This window comes from Tenrec ecaudatus, chromosome 14, assembly GCF_050624435.1.
Source record: "Tenrec ecaudatus isolate mTenEca1 chromosome 14, mTenEca1.hap1, whole genome shotgun sequence".
Lineage (NCBI taxonomy): Eukaryota > Metazoa > Chordata > Mammalia > Afrosoricida > Tenrecidae > Tenrec > Tenrec ecaudatus.
In genome coordinates, this window is record NC_134543.1 from 1,134,324 (window position 1) to 1,151,176 (window position 16,853).

At 46.3% G+C, this 16,853-nt stretch overlaps 1 protein-coding gene across 1 annotated transcript in view; it reads right to left on the reverse strand.

Moving 5' to 3' along the window:
• The window catches only part of TDRD9 (tudor domain containing 9), a 95,069-nt gene that overhangs the window by 35,994 nt on the left and 42,222 nt on the right, over window positions 1–16,853 (reverse strand). The window contains exons 13-21 of the mRNA XM_075530830.1: window positions 16,429–16,533; window positions 15,113–15,210; window positions 14,503–14,634; window positions 3,658–3,823; window positions 3,479–3,542; window positions 3,342–3,405; window positions 2,997–3,041; window positions 2,182–2,235; window positions 180–296 (exon numbers count right to left, since the gene is read on the reverse strand). Of these exons, the coding sequence (XP_075386945.1) occupies window positions 180–296; window positions 2,182–2,235; window positions 2,997–3,041; window positions 3,342–3,405; window positions 3,479–3,542; window positions 3,658–3,823; window positions 14,503–14,634; window positions 15,113–15,210; window positions 16,429–16,533 (845 nt within the window). The remainder of the gene's footprint in view (window positions 1–179; window positions 297–2,181; window positions 2,236–2,996; window positions 3,042–3,341; window positions 3,406–3,478; window positions 3,543–3,657; window positions 3,824–14,502; window positions 14,635–15,112; window positions 15,211–16,428; window positions 16,534–16,853) is intronic.

The following is a 16,853-nucleotide window of genomic DNA, read 5'->3' on the forward strand; positions in this document are numbered from 1 at the left end:
CTCCCCGTCATTAGCAGGCATCCAGAACCACCTGCTCAGTTACATGGGAGTTACACCCAGTTCGTCCTGGCCTCCAAACAGTGTGACCCCTCTGGCCCTATGGTCTCTTTTGAGGCATGTGGTGTCTGGTCTCTGTGAGAACAAAGGACCAGGAGAGGTGCCCAGGAAGTCCCGCACACCTGGAGGATGAACCGCTGCTTGTAGATGTACTCGTGGTCCAGGGTGGGTCTTCGAGAACCCACACACATGTTGAACTGCGAGATCCGAGTCTTCAGCTCTTCATATAATTCAGCCACCTACGGGAGACACTATGATGGCTCAGGACCCATGTGATTCAGACTGAGAGAAGCACACGATCAGGGGAGGCTCGGTCTCAGTGCACCAGCAGTCCCTTCCTTATTCGAGAAGACTCCATCCAGGATCCAACATTGTACACACTACACACACACACACACACACGACCACTGCGAGGCGAGCAAAGAAATAGTCACCAGCAGGTGTGACCCTCCCATCCTTAAACACTATCCAACCCTCCTTCAGGGATATGTACTGCCCGGTGACTAAAAACAAGCTGAGGGAGCAACAGGGAGAAAGACCCCTGAAAGGAAAAGGCAGCACCCAGTTGTAACCGAGTCTCAGAACATTGGCCACACAAGCACATGAGCACACAGGACTCCACGTGTCCATGACACTGATAACACATCATGTCTCCTCACAGGGTCTGCAAGTAAAAAGCACGAACCACACAAACCACACCTGTGTGGGAGGAAAAGCAACTGAGACCCAAGGTGGGAGGAAATCGGGACACGGGAACAGGGAGAGGGGCGCGACCCCCATCAGCCCTCCATTTCTCCAGTAGCAACAGCAGCCATGTACAAAGTCTCTGGAAACCAATGGAGAATTTGGCACAGTGCTTTCACTCACTCCACAAGGCAATGAAGCCAGAGATTACCCATGAGGCCAGGGACAGAAAACATGCCTTTGTATCTACAAATGACCAAACACTGTTCTATGGGCCTCTTCTGTCAGAGGGAAGAGCTAGGCACTGTGACCACAACATGGACACAGAGACGCTGGGGGCCTGCACCTCCAAACCAGCTGCTGGGGCCAGACTTACGCTCACAACACAAGCCATGGCTTAAAGTACTTTTGTTAATGAGGAAGACTGGAAGCATCCGGGGTTTAACTACTGGCCTCAGCAGGGTTTAGGACATAATAACACAAGAGAAATGGGAGAGCCATGTTCATGGAGAAAAACTGAATCCATTCAAACCCTCCCTGACACTCTCTATCCCCTACTCCCCAACACACACACACACACACACACACACACACACACACACACACACACACACACAGCTGAATCAGTGCAAGAGCAAGTTTTTGGGAAGGTGGGAAAACAGACCAGAATATGGTGCAATCGAACCAGGAAGCATCATCAGCAAGGAAAATCCAGGCACCATCCAAGCTGCTATAATAACAGGGTCCCTTTACTCCTGACAGTTGTGCCTAGGACCCCTGAGGATATCTGGACACCAGGCCCTCAAGTGAGAAGAGAGTCTACAGGAAGGATCCACAAGGGCCCGGAGGTCCCTCAGAAGCTGAAGGGTCTCCTGGGAATACTAGCCATCCAAGAGCATAAGCCCCAAGCTCTGCCAAGATCCGACAAACTCACAAAGGCTACTTCCAGTTGCTTCAACCTGGTCCCAGGCATCAGAACATCCTATGAGGCAGCACAGCCCACAGTCAGCCTTGGCTAACAGCACACAGGCAACAAACACACTTCACTCCCACACACAAGCGTTCCAGAGAAAATACCATCCATCAGAATCCAGCCCCGTTGTCAAAGGGAGCGTAATCAGGTCAGGTTACTGAAAGAACACAAGGTGAAATCAGCTCCAGGAAAGCCCGTTACTTTAGTTATAAACCAAAACTGAACCGTGCTTACTGTCATCTAGCTGGTCCCCAGAGCTACCCTTTAGTCCAGGGCTGGGGAACCTTGTTTCTGCCAGGGGCTACTTGAGGGCCAGCATGGTCTACCATTTCATGAACTCACCCAAAGTGTGATGGCTGGAACTGCTTCTCTTTGGGGAGGTGGGTGAGGCTAGCTGGGACTGAGGATTCCGGGCCCACAGGGCTGACATTCCCACCCCCACTTTAGTCAAAGCACATATGACTTACCTCTCTGATTCTCTTGATTTGAATGTAATGTAACCGTCCCCAGTCAAGTTCATCCTTTAAACACACAAAAGCCAAGTCTGCAGTTAATACAACTGCAACACATTAGGATTCCGCGGGGCTACTCTCACAAGGGCACACACCTGTGCTCCATCTCATCAGCAGTGTCACCATGGCCACAAGCTCACTCTACTTCAGTGGACACAGTATCTACCTTTCCCCCACAAGGTCTTCCACTGCCCAGCAAAGCAGCCTGCCCCTTTGCACATCCCAGAGGGAAGCTGACTGACAGGTGACACTGGTGGACAGCGGGGGGAGGGGAGAAAGAACATCACCTCATTGGGAAACCTGGCCAAGAGCCATCAGGCATTCTCCCAATTCCCACACACAGACCTGTCCGCAATCTTTTGAAGCCAATCAGTTTAGAAGGATAATCCCCACAAAGTCACACTATGGATGAAACCCTGACCAAGAAGAAATAATATAGGGGCCAGGGGTGAACCTTCTTTTCTGTCTAGAACTCAGCCAACAATATCAGAGGAAAGGTCTTAATTTTGAGCCGGCACATCCACTAAGCACCCCCAGGCAGTAAGCACCTGGAGTCAGTGAGGTAGACGCTTAGGAAAGAGACCCACGGGGCCTCAGAAAGCTAACAGTCGACCCAAGTGCCCCACCCAGGAGCACACACAAAGGCCAGACACTGGGCATTCTGCCACGGGACTAACCCACTGCCATCCAGCCTGTGGCTCCCAGTCAATGGCCAGGTGCCTTGGCTCAGACCTGAGGTCTGCTAGGACAGACAAGGAGCAGAAACCTACCTTGGGGTGCCGCAGTTCTCCGCTCCGCCTGCAAGCCTGCCAAGTCTAAGCACCAACAACCCTGGTTAAAAAGGCAGCCAAGGCTTCCTCACCAATTAAATGTGCTTCCTACATACAGGTACAACTGAGCATCACCCCAACCCCTCTGGACCACAGAACACTGAAATGGCAAAGGTTACTGACAGCTTCATAAAGCCCGAAACCCCCGCAGGCCAAGGCATTCATGCAGGATGTCCATAAACCAGCAGTTCAGTCCCGCTCCCTGCCCCATAGTGTTGTGGCCAGACATCAACTAACTAGCCCTCCTGGCACCCCCACCCCAGAGCTGCACCAAAGAAAATTTACTTTGAATGCCTCAACCAGAGCAATACAGTCACTCTTGCTGTCGCCGGAGAAACTCACTTTGTTCCTACAGAAAGAAACCACGTGTCACTAGATACCACAAAAATGAAATGCCATTTTTAAGTGTGAATGTCAGTCACCTGTATCCATCAAGATGCTGTCTGAAAGGCATTGCAAAGAAGTTCTTCAGAGAAAGGGCAGCCGCTGGTGAGAGAGTAGAGAGGACACCAACAGTCAGAGTGGCTCCCTCCCCATACAACAAACACTCCCCTCCCCCGCTCCCCGAGCAGCACAGGCAGCTCCTGGCACCAACACTCACCTATGATGAGACACTCGTCCAGACAGCCAAACACGTGTCCGAGGACGATGAGTTTACCGAGCTGTTGGTTGACAGGAAGCTGGGCAAGGACCCTGCCCAGGAAGGTCAGCTCGCCATCATGGGGGTTCTCGTACTCTCTCTGACCACTGACCGCCAGAGCACCGACCTGGAGAAGGCGTGTGAGTGCTGCTGGCAAGCTCAGCTCACTCGTCCCCCAAGTTTGTTTTCAAGGGGGCAAGGGAACAAGAATTTAAAACAGAAAACAAGCCAATTATGGTGAATACAGCATGAAAGGGATTCTAGCTCATTAAATGGGGAGCTGCCGGAGTCATTTTCTTTTCCACGGTGGAACACAGGACCCAGGTCCCTCTTTTCTTTTCAAGTTGAACATGAAACTTCCACAGAGGTCTACATAACTCACAGTTTCACAAGCAAAGTATGCACAGGGTAAGTAAGGACACCAGTGAGCACAAGATGCCTGTCAATCCCGGCCAAAACCTACTCAACCACACACACACACAAAGTACATTTGACAGAAGCCAACGCGGGAACCAGAATGAAAGGTCAAACATCACAGTCCAGCTGACTTTCAGGGACAGAAGGACATCCCAGACCTTGGGCAGTCGAGCAACAGAAGTTCATAAATAAATCATTCCAACACATTAGGACCATAGAAACTCACATCAAACATTTCAGACACCATCATAAGATGTGCTCATCCCCCATCAACACAGATCACTCATGTTAGACGTCCATGGACCACAACACAGCTCCCCTTTCTACCTCAGAGATTCATTGCAGCCACTGTGTCCATGCATTTCCTTGCCCAAGCATGAGGTCCTCCTCCAGGGACTGGTCTCTTGTGATTACATGGCCAAAGTACATGAAGTGAGGTCTTTCCATCGTTACTTCAAAGGCACATTCTGGCTGTACTTGTTCCCAGAGAGAATTGTTTGTTCTTTTGGCAGTCCACACAACTTTCAATATTCTTCAACATAATTCAATTACATATATATTCTTCATCAATATATCCAACTTTCACAAGCATATGAGGTATGTTAGTCTAGATAGACTACAGAAACAACTTCACACTCAGATGATTATAAGAAAGAGCTTTACATACAGAGCAAGTGTACATTAAGAAACCATCCAAACCCAATACAAATCAAGTCCTTAAGTCTGATATTAGCCCCTATGTCTGATACCAATCTATAAAGTCCTTTTCAGACTCACGAAATACATGCAATGACACCAAATGTAGGAAGATCACAGGTCACTGGGTGGAAGTCTTGTGGACCCCATGCATTATAAACATCTCAGTGCTGGCAGGGATCTCCACATGGCTTCTCCGGCTCCAGAGAAGAAGCCCTCTCTATCAGCCCTCTCTCCATGTGTCTTCTACACAAGGGTGTCTCGCAGAGAGAGAGTGTCTCCCGCCTCCAAGGAGGAAATACAGGAGTTCCCAGAATCCTCAGGAGAAGGTCATGCCCACACAGAGGCCTCATTGGCTATATCCTGATTGACAGGCTAGACTCCACCCCTACACTCTTAATCCTCAAATTGACACCACATTATGCAACTACCACAAAGCAACTGAAAATGTTTTAAAATATTTTGAATTGAAAAAGTACAATAGAGGAACTTCCAGGAAGATGGCAACTGAGTAACATACCAGAAGGACTCCACATAAATCAGGACAGGAGAGTTACTAAGAGGGAAATCCAACACTGTTGAATCGCAGGAGGAACATCATAAAGATGAGCAGGAACAGATCCACAAGGTTTCAAGGGACTGGGGGCTTTGGGCTTACTACAGTGAAGGCCAACTAGGGTTTGAGCTTAATCCTGTCACTGTCTCGGCCGGTGCCGGGACCATTTGGAGCCAGTGCAGGGGCTTAATCACAACACAGCCACAGTTTGCTGCCACCTTGGGGCAGGGATTAAACTCTTGCAGCCCCATGGGCTGGGATTGGGGCTCAGCTATATTGTTACTTTTATTTCCCTCTCTTCCCTCTATCCCCACCCAGTCTCAGCAGGCTTAGTTTTTTGTCCCCTTCTTTGTCTTTTCCCTGTTCTCTTACATACCACTGCCCTAAGCCTAGGGCATTTTCGCCTGCCCCCTACCCAGTGAGGTGAGCTCCACCCTGTGCAGTGTAGCCTGAGATTGGGGAAAGCCCGCCCGAGCACCAACAGGGGATACTTCGTGTGGCTGGGGGACCTACTATTTTTCCTCTGTGGGCCCACGTGACCTAGGGAACTTCCTTCTGCCTACCTTACTGCCTCACACAATGTAAGGTAGCTCAACCAACACTTGGCAACATTCCAAGCTGTTGCAGGATCCTCTGCCCAACCTCCGCAGTGATCTACCTGGCCAAGGCAGTTCCGCCCACCATTTGCAGTGTTCTACACGAAAGCAGTCAACCCGCCAGCCTTCTGGGGCATGCCCCTGAGAGGAAAGCCACAGGAGGATAAAGTGGTAGACTAATTCCATAGTGAAATTAGCTGTAGGCAGTTCAAAGAAGCATTCTTACAAGTCTCCCAGAGAGAGCCAATGCTCTTCGACTCCCTGGAAAATGGCACCTGGTTCCTCTAAAACAACCCAACGCAAACAGCCATCAGCCCCAACAACCTCAAAAACAACAACAAAAAAAACCCAGAGAAACAAAAGGCAATGGCAGAAGATGTCTTAATCATAACAACATGCATAGAAGAAGCAGACATTGAGCTGCCACAGAAAGAAAATTTCAGAATGCTACTTGGAGTCATACAGGAAATGAGGGAAACAATACAGAAAAAGGATGAAATGATAGAGGAGATAAAGTTCATACACCAAAGGGAAATACAAGAGCTTAGGGAGGATAAAATAAAAACCAGTAGCAGATTCACGGACCTTGAGAATAGAATGGAGGAAGCAGAGAACCGCACCAGTGACTTGGAGGACAGCTGAGCGGGCTTTAACAAACACAAACAAAAATCTAATAAGATCATCAGAGAAGCTGAAGAAAGCCTAAGAGCTATGTCTGATGCTAGGAAGAGGAGCAACATCAGAATAATTGGTTTACCAGAGGAAGACACAACAGAGAAGTCGTCTGCAAAAATAGTGATAGAATTCTTGGAGAAAAACTTCCCCAGCTTAATGAATGAAAACCAGGCAACCATTCAGGAGACTGAAAGAACACCAGCTGGACTGAATCCCAAGAAGAGGTCACCAAGGCACATAATAATTAAACTATCCAACTTTGAGGAAAAGGAGAAAATCATGAGAGCAGCTAGGGAAAAGCAAGCAATCACATATAAAGGTTCCCAAATAAGAATATGCTCACACCTATCAGCAGAAACTATGAAGAAAAGGAGAGAGTGGAGTAATATATTCCAAAAATTGAAGGAAAACATCGCAAACCCAAGAATACTCTACCCAGCCAAATTATCAATCAAGATAGATGGAGAAGAGACTTTGAGAAAAACTCAAAAGAATACGTTACAAGAAACTCAGCCCTACAAAAGAACCTTGCCGACCCAGTATGGGCAGAAGAATAACACTCACCAAGCATATATTAGAGACCGCCACATAGAACAACCTCACCTAGAGGTTAACAAAGAGAAAAAAAGATCCCAAGACAGTAAAAAAGATCCCAAGACAGCATTGGCTTAAAGATGAAAAGAAGTAAAGAAGGATACACACACACACACACACACACACACACACGAAAGGAAGGTAGGAAAACACCCAAAACAAAAGGCAAAAGATGACATCACAGAGTCCACAGATGGAAATAATAACCCTGAATATCAATGGACTGAACTCAGACATTAAAAGACTCAGGCTAGCAGACTGGCTTAGAAAACACAACCCATCAATCTGCTGCCGCCAGGAGACACATCTCAAGGCTACAAACAAAAACATGCTGATAATTAAAGGCTGGAGAAAAGTATACCAAGCAAACAGCAATTCAGAAAAAGCAGGGGTTGCAATCTTAATCTCAGTTAAAATTGACCTCAGTGTGAAAACCATAAAAAGAGATAAGGAAAAAAAAAGAGAGATAAGGAGGGACACTAAATAATGCTCAAGGGAATGGTAGACAAAGAACCACCAAGCACTTTAAACATATATTCCCCAAATGAGAGACCCACTGAGTACGTCAACCAAACACTCCAAATGATGAATTATAGTGGGTGACTTCACTACACCGTTCTCTGAGAAAGATAGATCACAAGGAAAGAAACTCAACAAGGAGGCTATAGATCTAAACACTACAATTAGACAATTTGACCTGATATTTACAGAGCTTTTCATCCAAATACAATTAATTCACATTCTTTTCAAGTCTGCATGGCACATATTCAAAGATAGACCACATGTTGGGACATAAGGTGAAACTTAATAAAGTTAAGCACATTGATATCATAGAGACCTCTCTCTCTGACCACTGTGCTAGAAGGCTAGAAATCAACAAAAGGAAGATGAAGACATCAAGGGCAAACAATTGGAGGATGAATAACTCGCTACTGCAAAAGGAGTACGGACTGGCACATCAAAGATGAAATTAGGCAATTTCCAGAAACCAATGAGCATGAGAACATGACATACCAAAACTTTGGGGACACAGCAAAGGCAGTTATCAGAGGAAGTTTCATAGCAATACACGCACACCTGAATAAGGAAGAGAGACGCGTGATTCATATGCTGGCACAAAATTTACAACAACGAGAGCAGAGTCAGCAGGACAATCCCACTAATAGCAAAAGAAAAGAAATAATAAAAACCAGAGCTGAGAAGGAAAATAAAACTCTGGGGGGAAAATGCTGCTGAAAGAAGTTGGTTCTTTGAGAAGATAAACAGAATTGACAGACCGCTGGCAAACCTAACCAAAGAAAGGAAGAACAAATTTAAATAGCAAGAGTGAGGGATGAAAGAGGGGACATTACAATGGACCCTAATGAAATCAAAAGGAAAATTACAAAGTACTACGAAGGATTGTACTCCAATGAATTCAACAATTTGGAAGACATGGGCAAATTCTTAGAAAAACAATCCCTCTCTAGACTATTCCCAAAGGACATCAAGAATCTCAATAGACCCCTAGCAATAGAAGAAAAAGACAAGGTTATCAAGGGATTACCAACAAAAAGTCCCCTGGACCACATGGTGTCACAGAATTCTACCAAGCATTTAGGGAAGAACTAACACCAATGCTACACAAACTCTTCCAGAACACAGAAAAAGAAGGCAAACTCCCGAACTCCTTCTATGAAGCTAGTATAACTCTGATACCAAAACCAGGCAAGGATCCCCCAAAAATCGAGAACTACAGAACAACATCGAACCAATAATGAACCAATATTTCAACATCGATGTAAAAATTCTTAACAAAATACTGGCAAATAGAATTTTAAAAGTATATAAAACAAATAAACCACCATGACCAAGTGGGATTCATGGCAGGAATACAGGGATGGTTCAACATATGAAAGATCATTAGTATCATTCACCACATAGACATGAAAAACTGTAAAAACTGATAATATCAATAGAGGCAGAAAAAGCAATCAACAACATCCAACACCAATTCCTGTTTAAGGCACGTGAGAAGATAGGAATGAAAGTAAAATTCCTCAAGGCAATACAAGCTATATATGAACAACCAACAGCCAACGTGGTAGTCAATGGAGAAAAGACAAACACAATCCTACTGAAAAAGTGTACCAGACAAGGATGCCCCTTGTCCCCACTCTTATTTAATATCATACTGGAGGGTTTAGTTAACAGCAAAAGGCAAAGAAAAGACACCATAGGTATTCGTCTGGTGAAGGAAGAGGTGAAACTATCGTTATATGCAGATGATATGATTTTGTATATGGAAAATCCCAAAATCTCCACAAGGGGAGTACTGGAAGCAATAGAGGAGATTGACAGAGTAGCAGGATACAAAAATCAACAAACCAAAGTCCATCTGACTGCTATACACATCGGATAAGACCTCAGGTACCCTTCATAAGAGCCAAGATCAGATTGAAATATCTAGGGATATACCTGACTAAAAGAACAAAAGATTTCTATGAGGAAAACTACAGAACATTATTACAAGAAACCAAGAGTGACCTCAACAAATGGAAGACTATCCCATACTCCTGGATTGGAAGACTCAATATAGTAAAGATGTCAGTTCTCCCTAAGGCACTATATAAGTTTAATGCAACCTGATACAATTACCCCGTTTTTCCTCAAGAAATGGAAAAACTAATCACACTAACTTCATATGGAGGGAAAAAGCCCAGAATCAGCAGAGAACACCTCAATAAGAAGGACACAGTGGGAGGGCATGCTTTACCTGAAATTAGCACCAACTCTACAGCCACAGTTGTCAAAACAGCATGGTACTGGTACAATGGCAGATACTCAGACCAATGAAAAAGAACTGAAAACCCAGAAATAAAATCATCAGCATACAGACAATTGATCTTTGATAAGGGCCCAAAAATATACAATGGGAAGCAGATGCACTCTTTAACAAGTAGTGTTGGAAAAAATGGATATATACCTGCTGAAAAATGAAATAAGACTCTTATCTCACTCCATGCACAAGAATAAGCTCAAAGTGGATCACAGTCCTTGAAGTTAACCCCCAAACTATTAGGGCCATCGATGAGGGAATTGGGAGTAACTTGAAAACTTTGGCACAGGGAATACATAGACTATCAGAAATAGGAAAGGACATAAACACAGAGGAGGCACAAAGTGACAGATGGGATATACTGAAGATAAAACACCTGTGTACATCGGACGAATTCACCTAGAGAGTAATAAGAGAGTCCACGGACTGGGAAAACATCTTTAGGAATGACACATCAGACAAAGGCCTTATTACTAAAATCTACAATACGCTGCTAGCTTCCAAAAGGAAGATAACTAATTTCCCACAGAGGAGGTGGGAAAAGGACCTGAACAGAAGTTTCATAGGGACAGAAATCCGAATGGCCAATAAACCTGAGGAAATGTTCCCGGTATTTAGCCATAAGAGAAATGCAAATTAAAACAACAATGAGGTACCACTTAACACCCTCAAAGAGAGCCCAATTCAAAAAATCAGAAAGCAACAAGTGTTGGGAGAACTTGGAGGGAGACAGTAACTCTCATCCACTGCTGGTGGACCTGTAAGTATGTACAGCCACTATAGAAATCAATCTGGCGATATCTACAACAGATGGAAATTGAGCTACCCTATGACCCAGCAATCCCCCTACTGGGCATATACCCAGAAGAGGCAAAAAACAAACCACAACCAGACATCTGTGCTCCAATGCTCACTCTGGCATAGTTCAGAATTGCAAGGAGTTGGAAACAACCCAAATTTCCTTCAACTGATGAGTGGATTAAAAGACTGTGGTACATACATGCAATGGAGAATAATGCATCGCTAAAAAGCAGTGATGAACGTATGAAGCACATGGCTGCATGGGGAGAACTGGAGGAAATCATGCTAAGCGAAGTAAGCCAAGCACAAAAGGACAAGTACAACATGAGTCCACTAAGGTAAGCTTTAAAAAAAATGCAAAAGGGGCATAGGGAAAAAGCTACTGTATACCAACATTCCTGGGCTGAGGACCAGGTAGTATGGCAGGGGCCAGACCAAACTCAGGGATGCCTATGGTAGCCAAGTAAAAAGGAGAAGGGAAAGGGGAAAAATAATCTTTTTAAAGAAATGGGTAGTATGGGCACAGGGTGCTATCCCACTCAAGGGGAGGGTATTATTTATATCTCCCCAGGGAAACAGGGACCAGACTTCAACCCGGTGCTCCAAGATGTGAATGCCACATGCCGGCAAGGAGTAGGGAACCAGTGGAGAGGTATGAGGGGCCAGACCCAATTCCAACTACGTGGACACCTGCCCCTCCTCCCAGAAGAATTTATTTCAGAGGACAGCACTGAATCTGCAGCTACAAGAGAGGGACATGTTGGAGCAAATGAAGGGGGAGGAAGAGAGAGTGGAGCACATCCTGGCCCACCAAGCCTTGAGGATGATATTCCCACTCAAGCCAATCCCCAGAGAAGACCATATGGCCGGCCCCCACTATGAGACACAACATCCCTCACTGACCCATATCCCTACAAGGGACAACACTGAAGACACAGTGTGGGAATTGTGCCTGATCTGATCCCACCACACTGAGACAAAACACTAAGGGCGTGGAATAGAACATCAAAGGGAACAGAGCAACAAAGTCCTCAGGGAATACTAAAAATAGACTTTGGGTCACGACTTGGTGCCCCATCAGACTCGACTGGAAAACACTCCTAAAGGCCAACAAACAGTCCTTGAACTAACTACAAGCTTTTCTTTCTTGTTGTGTTTAATTTTGTTTTTGTCGTTGGCTGGTTGTTGTTGTTTTATTTTGTTGCTTGACTTTGCTCTGTCTTGTTTTGGGGCATGTTATTATCTCTGCAGGTCTATCTAAATAAGATAGATAGGCTGGATGAACAATCTGGAGGAGAAAACAACGAGCCCAACAGTTTCCAGGGGGAACAGGGGAGAGGGGGTGGTGGGGAAAAAGGAAGTGGTGTTAACAAACTCAGGGACAAGGGAACAATAAGTGAGCCAAATCGGTAGTGAGGAGGGTGTAGGAGGCCTGGTAGGGTGCAACCAAGGGTAATGTAACTAAGAAGAATTACTGAAACCCAAATGAAGGCTGAACATGATAGTGGGACAAGAGGAAAGTAAAAGGAAATAGAGGAAAGAGCTAGGAGGCAAAGGGCACTTATAGAATTCTATATAAAGGCATGTACATATGTAAATATATTTATATATGAGGATGTGGAAATAGATCTATGAGCATATATTTATAGGTACAGTATTAAGGTAGCAGATGGACATTGGACCTCCACTCAAGTACTCCCTCAATGTAATAATATTTTGTTCTATTAAACTGGCATTTCATGACGCTCACCTTCCCGACACAATCACTGAAGACAAACCAGGTGCATAAGCAAATGTGGTGAAAAAAGCTGATGGAACCTGGCTATCAAAAGATAACAGCATCTAGGGTTTTAAAGGCTTGAAGATAAACAAGCGGCCAACTACCTCAGAAGCAACAAAGCCCACGTGGAAGAAGCACATCAGCCTGTGTGATTATGAGGAGTTGAAGGGGTCAGGTATCAGGCATCAAAGAAGAAAATATCATATCATTATGCATGAGGGGGCAGTGCAGATTGGGGACCCAAAGCCCATGTGTAGGCAACTGGACATCCCCTTACAGAAGTGTCATGGGGAGGAGATGAGCCAGTCAGGGTGTAGTGTAGCAACAAAACATATAACTTTCCTCTAGTTCCTAAATGCTTTCCCTCCCCACTCCCCCACACTATCATGATCCCAATTCAACCTTACAAATCTGGCTAGACCAGAGGATGTACACTGGTACAGATAGGAACTGGAAACAGGGAATCTAGGACGAATGAACCCTTTAGGACTAGTAGTGAGAGTGGTTGATACCATGAGGGTGGAGGGAGGGTGGGGTGCAAATATATATAAAACCTCTTTCCTGGGGGACAGGCAACTGAAAAAGTGGGTGAAGGCTGATGTTGGACAGTGTAGGATATGACAGAGTAATCATTTATGAATTATCTATGAGGGAGCGGGGAGTGGGGAGAAGAGGGGGAAAATGAAGAGCTGATGACAGGGGCTTAAGTGCAAATGTTTTGAGAATGACGAGGGCAATGCATGTACAAATGTCCTTTATACAACTGATGTATGTATGGATTGTGATGAGTTTTATGAACCCCCTATAAAATAATTTGAAAAAAGAGGTGGGTTGAACAGCCAATTATTTAGTAATTGTCAAAAATGTGTATACCTGTAAGTGGCACAATTAATTTAATACCTATTTACAGTAAGGAAAAAAGCATATCTGCCAGGGCTTTTGATGTAGAACCAAAAGCTGATATGGGATTTGGCTTCTTGGTTTGGAGGTATAGGGTAAGGGTTTCATGAGAGAGCCCAGTAAATTGGCCCAATAGCATGCTTAGTGCCTCTGGTTTCTCTCAGGCAGTTACCTGCTTAGCACCTGGAGTCTTAAATCTCACCTGGGGCCACCCAGGGCACTACAACTGGCCACTGTTCACGTGGAACCAGAGAGGATGAGGAAAGTGAGGGACAGGAGGAGGAGATGGAATGTGACTCAGTGTCCCCATGACCAAGAGACCAGAACTGGAGGGTGCCTGGTGACCACGACTAAACATTTTCATCAACGTTTCCGCAGAAGAACCTCCTTCCACATGAATGGGGAAAGGCAGAACAGAATTCCAAATTCTACGGACTCCAGTCTGTTGGAGCTGTGAAGGTTGAATGAACCCTTGAAATTATTGCCTTGAAATCATCTTTGAAACTGAAATCACAAATGTCTCCTGAAGTCTCCTTAAAGCAAGTAGAGTCAGCGGTACTCAGGGAAGCACTTCCCTGTTTTAAAAACAGACTACCTATATGGAATCAGATAGACAAAAGCAACATGAAAGATTAGCCAGGAACCTGAGGATCAGTGAATTTATGCTCATCAGGAAGGCATGGCTCAGAAAAATAGGGGAGAAAGGTTGAGTAACCAACAAGAAAGCAATCGTCACTGAATGGCACACTTGAGAATGATGAATTGCTGTGTTTTTCTGTGTGCGCTTCATGAAAATCACAAGAAAAACACATGTGGAACTTGACAACCAGACCCACTCAAGCTTTTCAAGCCAACAGCGATTATTTTCAATAGTCAACCCACTTCAGAGACCCACACAACAGAACTATATCCCCAGCCCATGAGGAAACAAAGGGGCTCCTCCCAACACCCAGGAAGTGGCTGGCAGCCATACCTCTTTCAGTAGAAGAATGGTGCGCTCAATATCGCTCAGACTGGGTGGGGACAGTGCAGTTGCCAGCAAAGCCCTCGGCTCACCCATGTCCAAAAGTTTCACTTTCAGTATTGTGCTTCCTAATGGACAGCGCTAAAAAAAAAAAAGGTCAAATTTACAAATAAAGAGCTAAAGTCATTGACATTTTCATAGCACAGTGATTTAGAGAGCAGGGCAGAGAAAGACGTGAGAAGATGAGAGAGAAAGATGGAGGAGGAAGAGGAATAGAGAAGGAAGGATGAGGAGAGTAGGAGCTGGGGCATCAGAGACGGAGGGGCGAAGTGGGGTGAGACAGAGCCCGAGAGAAGGGGGAAAGAGGTGGTCAGAGACAAGCTAGCTGTGGTGGCTGGTGATAAAGGAAGCAGGTGCAGCAACATTGCATGGGGCCCATCCTATCATGGAGGTGACAGACCCCAGGATGCCTCCTGAGATCACAATCTACCCTGTGTACAGTGCTGTGACTAAGCACAGGATGGTCAGAAATGAGGGCTCCTTGGAACCCAGGTGGCCCACCCCCTGGCATCACCTTCCTCCGACAGCTGGGTAATACTCCTGTGGGTGAACACATTACCAGCATCTCGGGGACGACATGGTCCAGGATGGAGTGGTCCCAGAAGTCCCTGTGCACCAGCCTGTAGCAGTAGCCCTTCGACACTCGCCCCGCACGGCCTTCGGGGAGAGGAGAGCAGACACTGGTCTGTTACATTTACAGTGAGAACGTGTGTACGGAAGACTACGTTCAATGCTGACACAGCACAAGCCTTGTTCTCGGCTAACAGGCCCCATGACATAGCGTGGGTCACCTTGAGTCAGAATCGACCCAGCACCCAACAATGGCTCCATGGTGGGTGACATCACCACCAGGGGACGTTGGAGGGAGGGCAGGGCCTCTAAGCTCTATTGTTCTAGCTTCCTGTTAGACAAAAAAATTTCATAAGGGTTTTTTTGGGCCAATTAAAGAAGTTTTGAACAAACCACAGGTAGACAAAAGATGCAACTTGTAATCTTAGAACTGACCCATCAGTAATCACTTTTAATATCTCTTTCCAGGCCTTTTTTCAGGCAGGGTTTGGAGTTTGAGACGATTACTACATAAGTTCAATTGTACACTCTTTATTGGGGGCTCATACAACTCTTATTACAATCCATACATACATCCATTGTGTCCAGCACATTTGTGTATTTGTTGCCATCATCATTCTCAAAACATTTTACTACTTGAGCCCTTAGTATCAGCTCCCTCCCCGCTCCCCACTCCCTCGTGAACCCTTGACAACTGATCAATTATTATTATTTTGTCATATCTTATACTGTCCAACATCTCCCTTCACCCACTTTTCTGTTGTCCATCCCCCCAGGGAGGAGGTTATAAGTTTTACACCCTTTTTCAATTAGTGTAAGAACACATCACTCAAGGTGAGAGTACGCCCACATTTTGAGATGCTCTTTAGGACCACAGCTAACAAACCCCTACCTTCCCAGGAGTGCTCACATGGCACAATGGTGACAGTCCAGGCAGAAGCCCAGGTCCAGTGGGACCCATCCAGGCCTGCTGGGTAAGCGCAAGCCGAGAGGGCAGAGCTGGCAGTCATCTGGCACTCCCATGGGCAGGTTCACCAGGCACTGGTGCCCTTAGTGGTTGGAGCAGGGGTGGCCTCAGGCTGGCTCAGGAACCCTGCCCTGGGAAGAGTACAGTGGGGCGGGGCACCGCCCCCCCCCCCCCCCCAGCCCCTGTCTACCGAGAGCAGGGGCAGGGCCAAGAGGGGCTGACAGCCTCCGCCCCTAGAGACAGCGTGCCATTGCAAGCCCTGACCCGGGACACCCATGAGGTGCTGCAGAAGAGGGGGGCAGAGTGAGTGTCCACACGCAGGCCAGACAGGGCCTCACCTTGCCTCTGGTCGCAGCTGGTCTTGGAGGCCCAGCTCAAGCGCAGGCTCTGGTAGTTGGTGTCTTCATCGCAGACCAGGGTTCTCGTCAGACAGAAGTCTATCACTGCCATTGGGGAGCGGCTATCAGCAGGACACTCCCAGGACACAAGCAGGGCCCAGGAACCCCCCAGATGGGACAAGCTGGTCACCATGAGATCGGCCACCTGCTGCTGCCATCGCTGCCGCTGCCCACTCCCCTGCCCACCTCACTCCACCTCCTTGCCCTCGTCCTTCCCAGAGCACACAGGGCTCCCTCAAATAGCACCCTCTGGCTTACACCCAGCTGGTCATCTAGAGCTCTACCCCACATGTCCCTACTTTTTTCCTCAGCCTCACCATCACTGTATTTATCTCACACATCCCATGTGATACCCTCTCCTACTG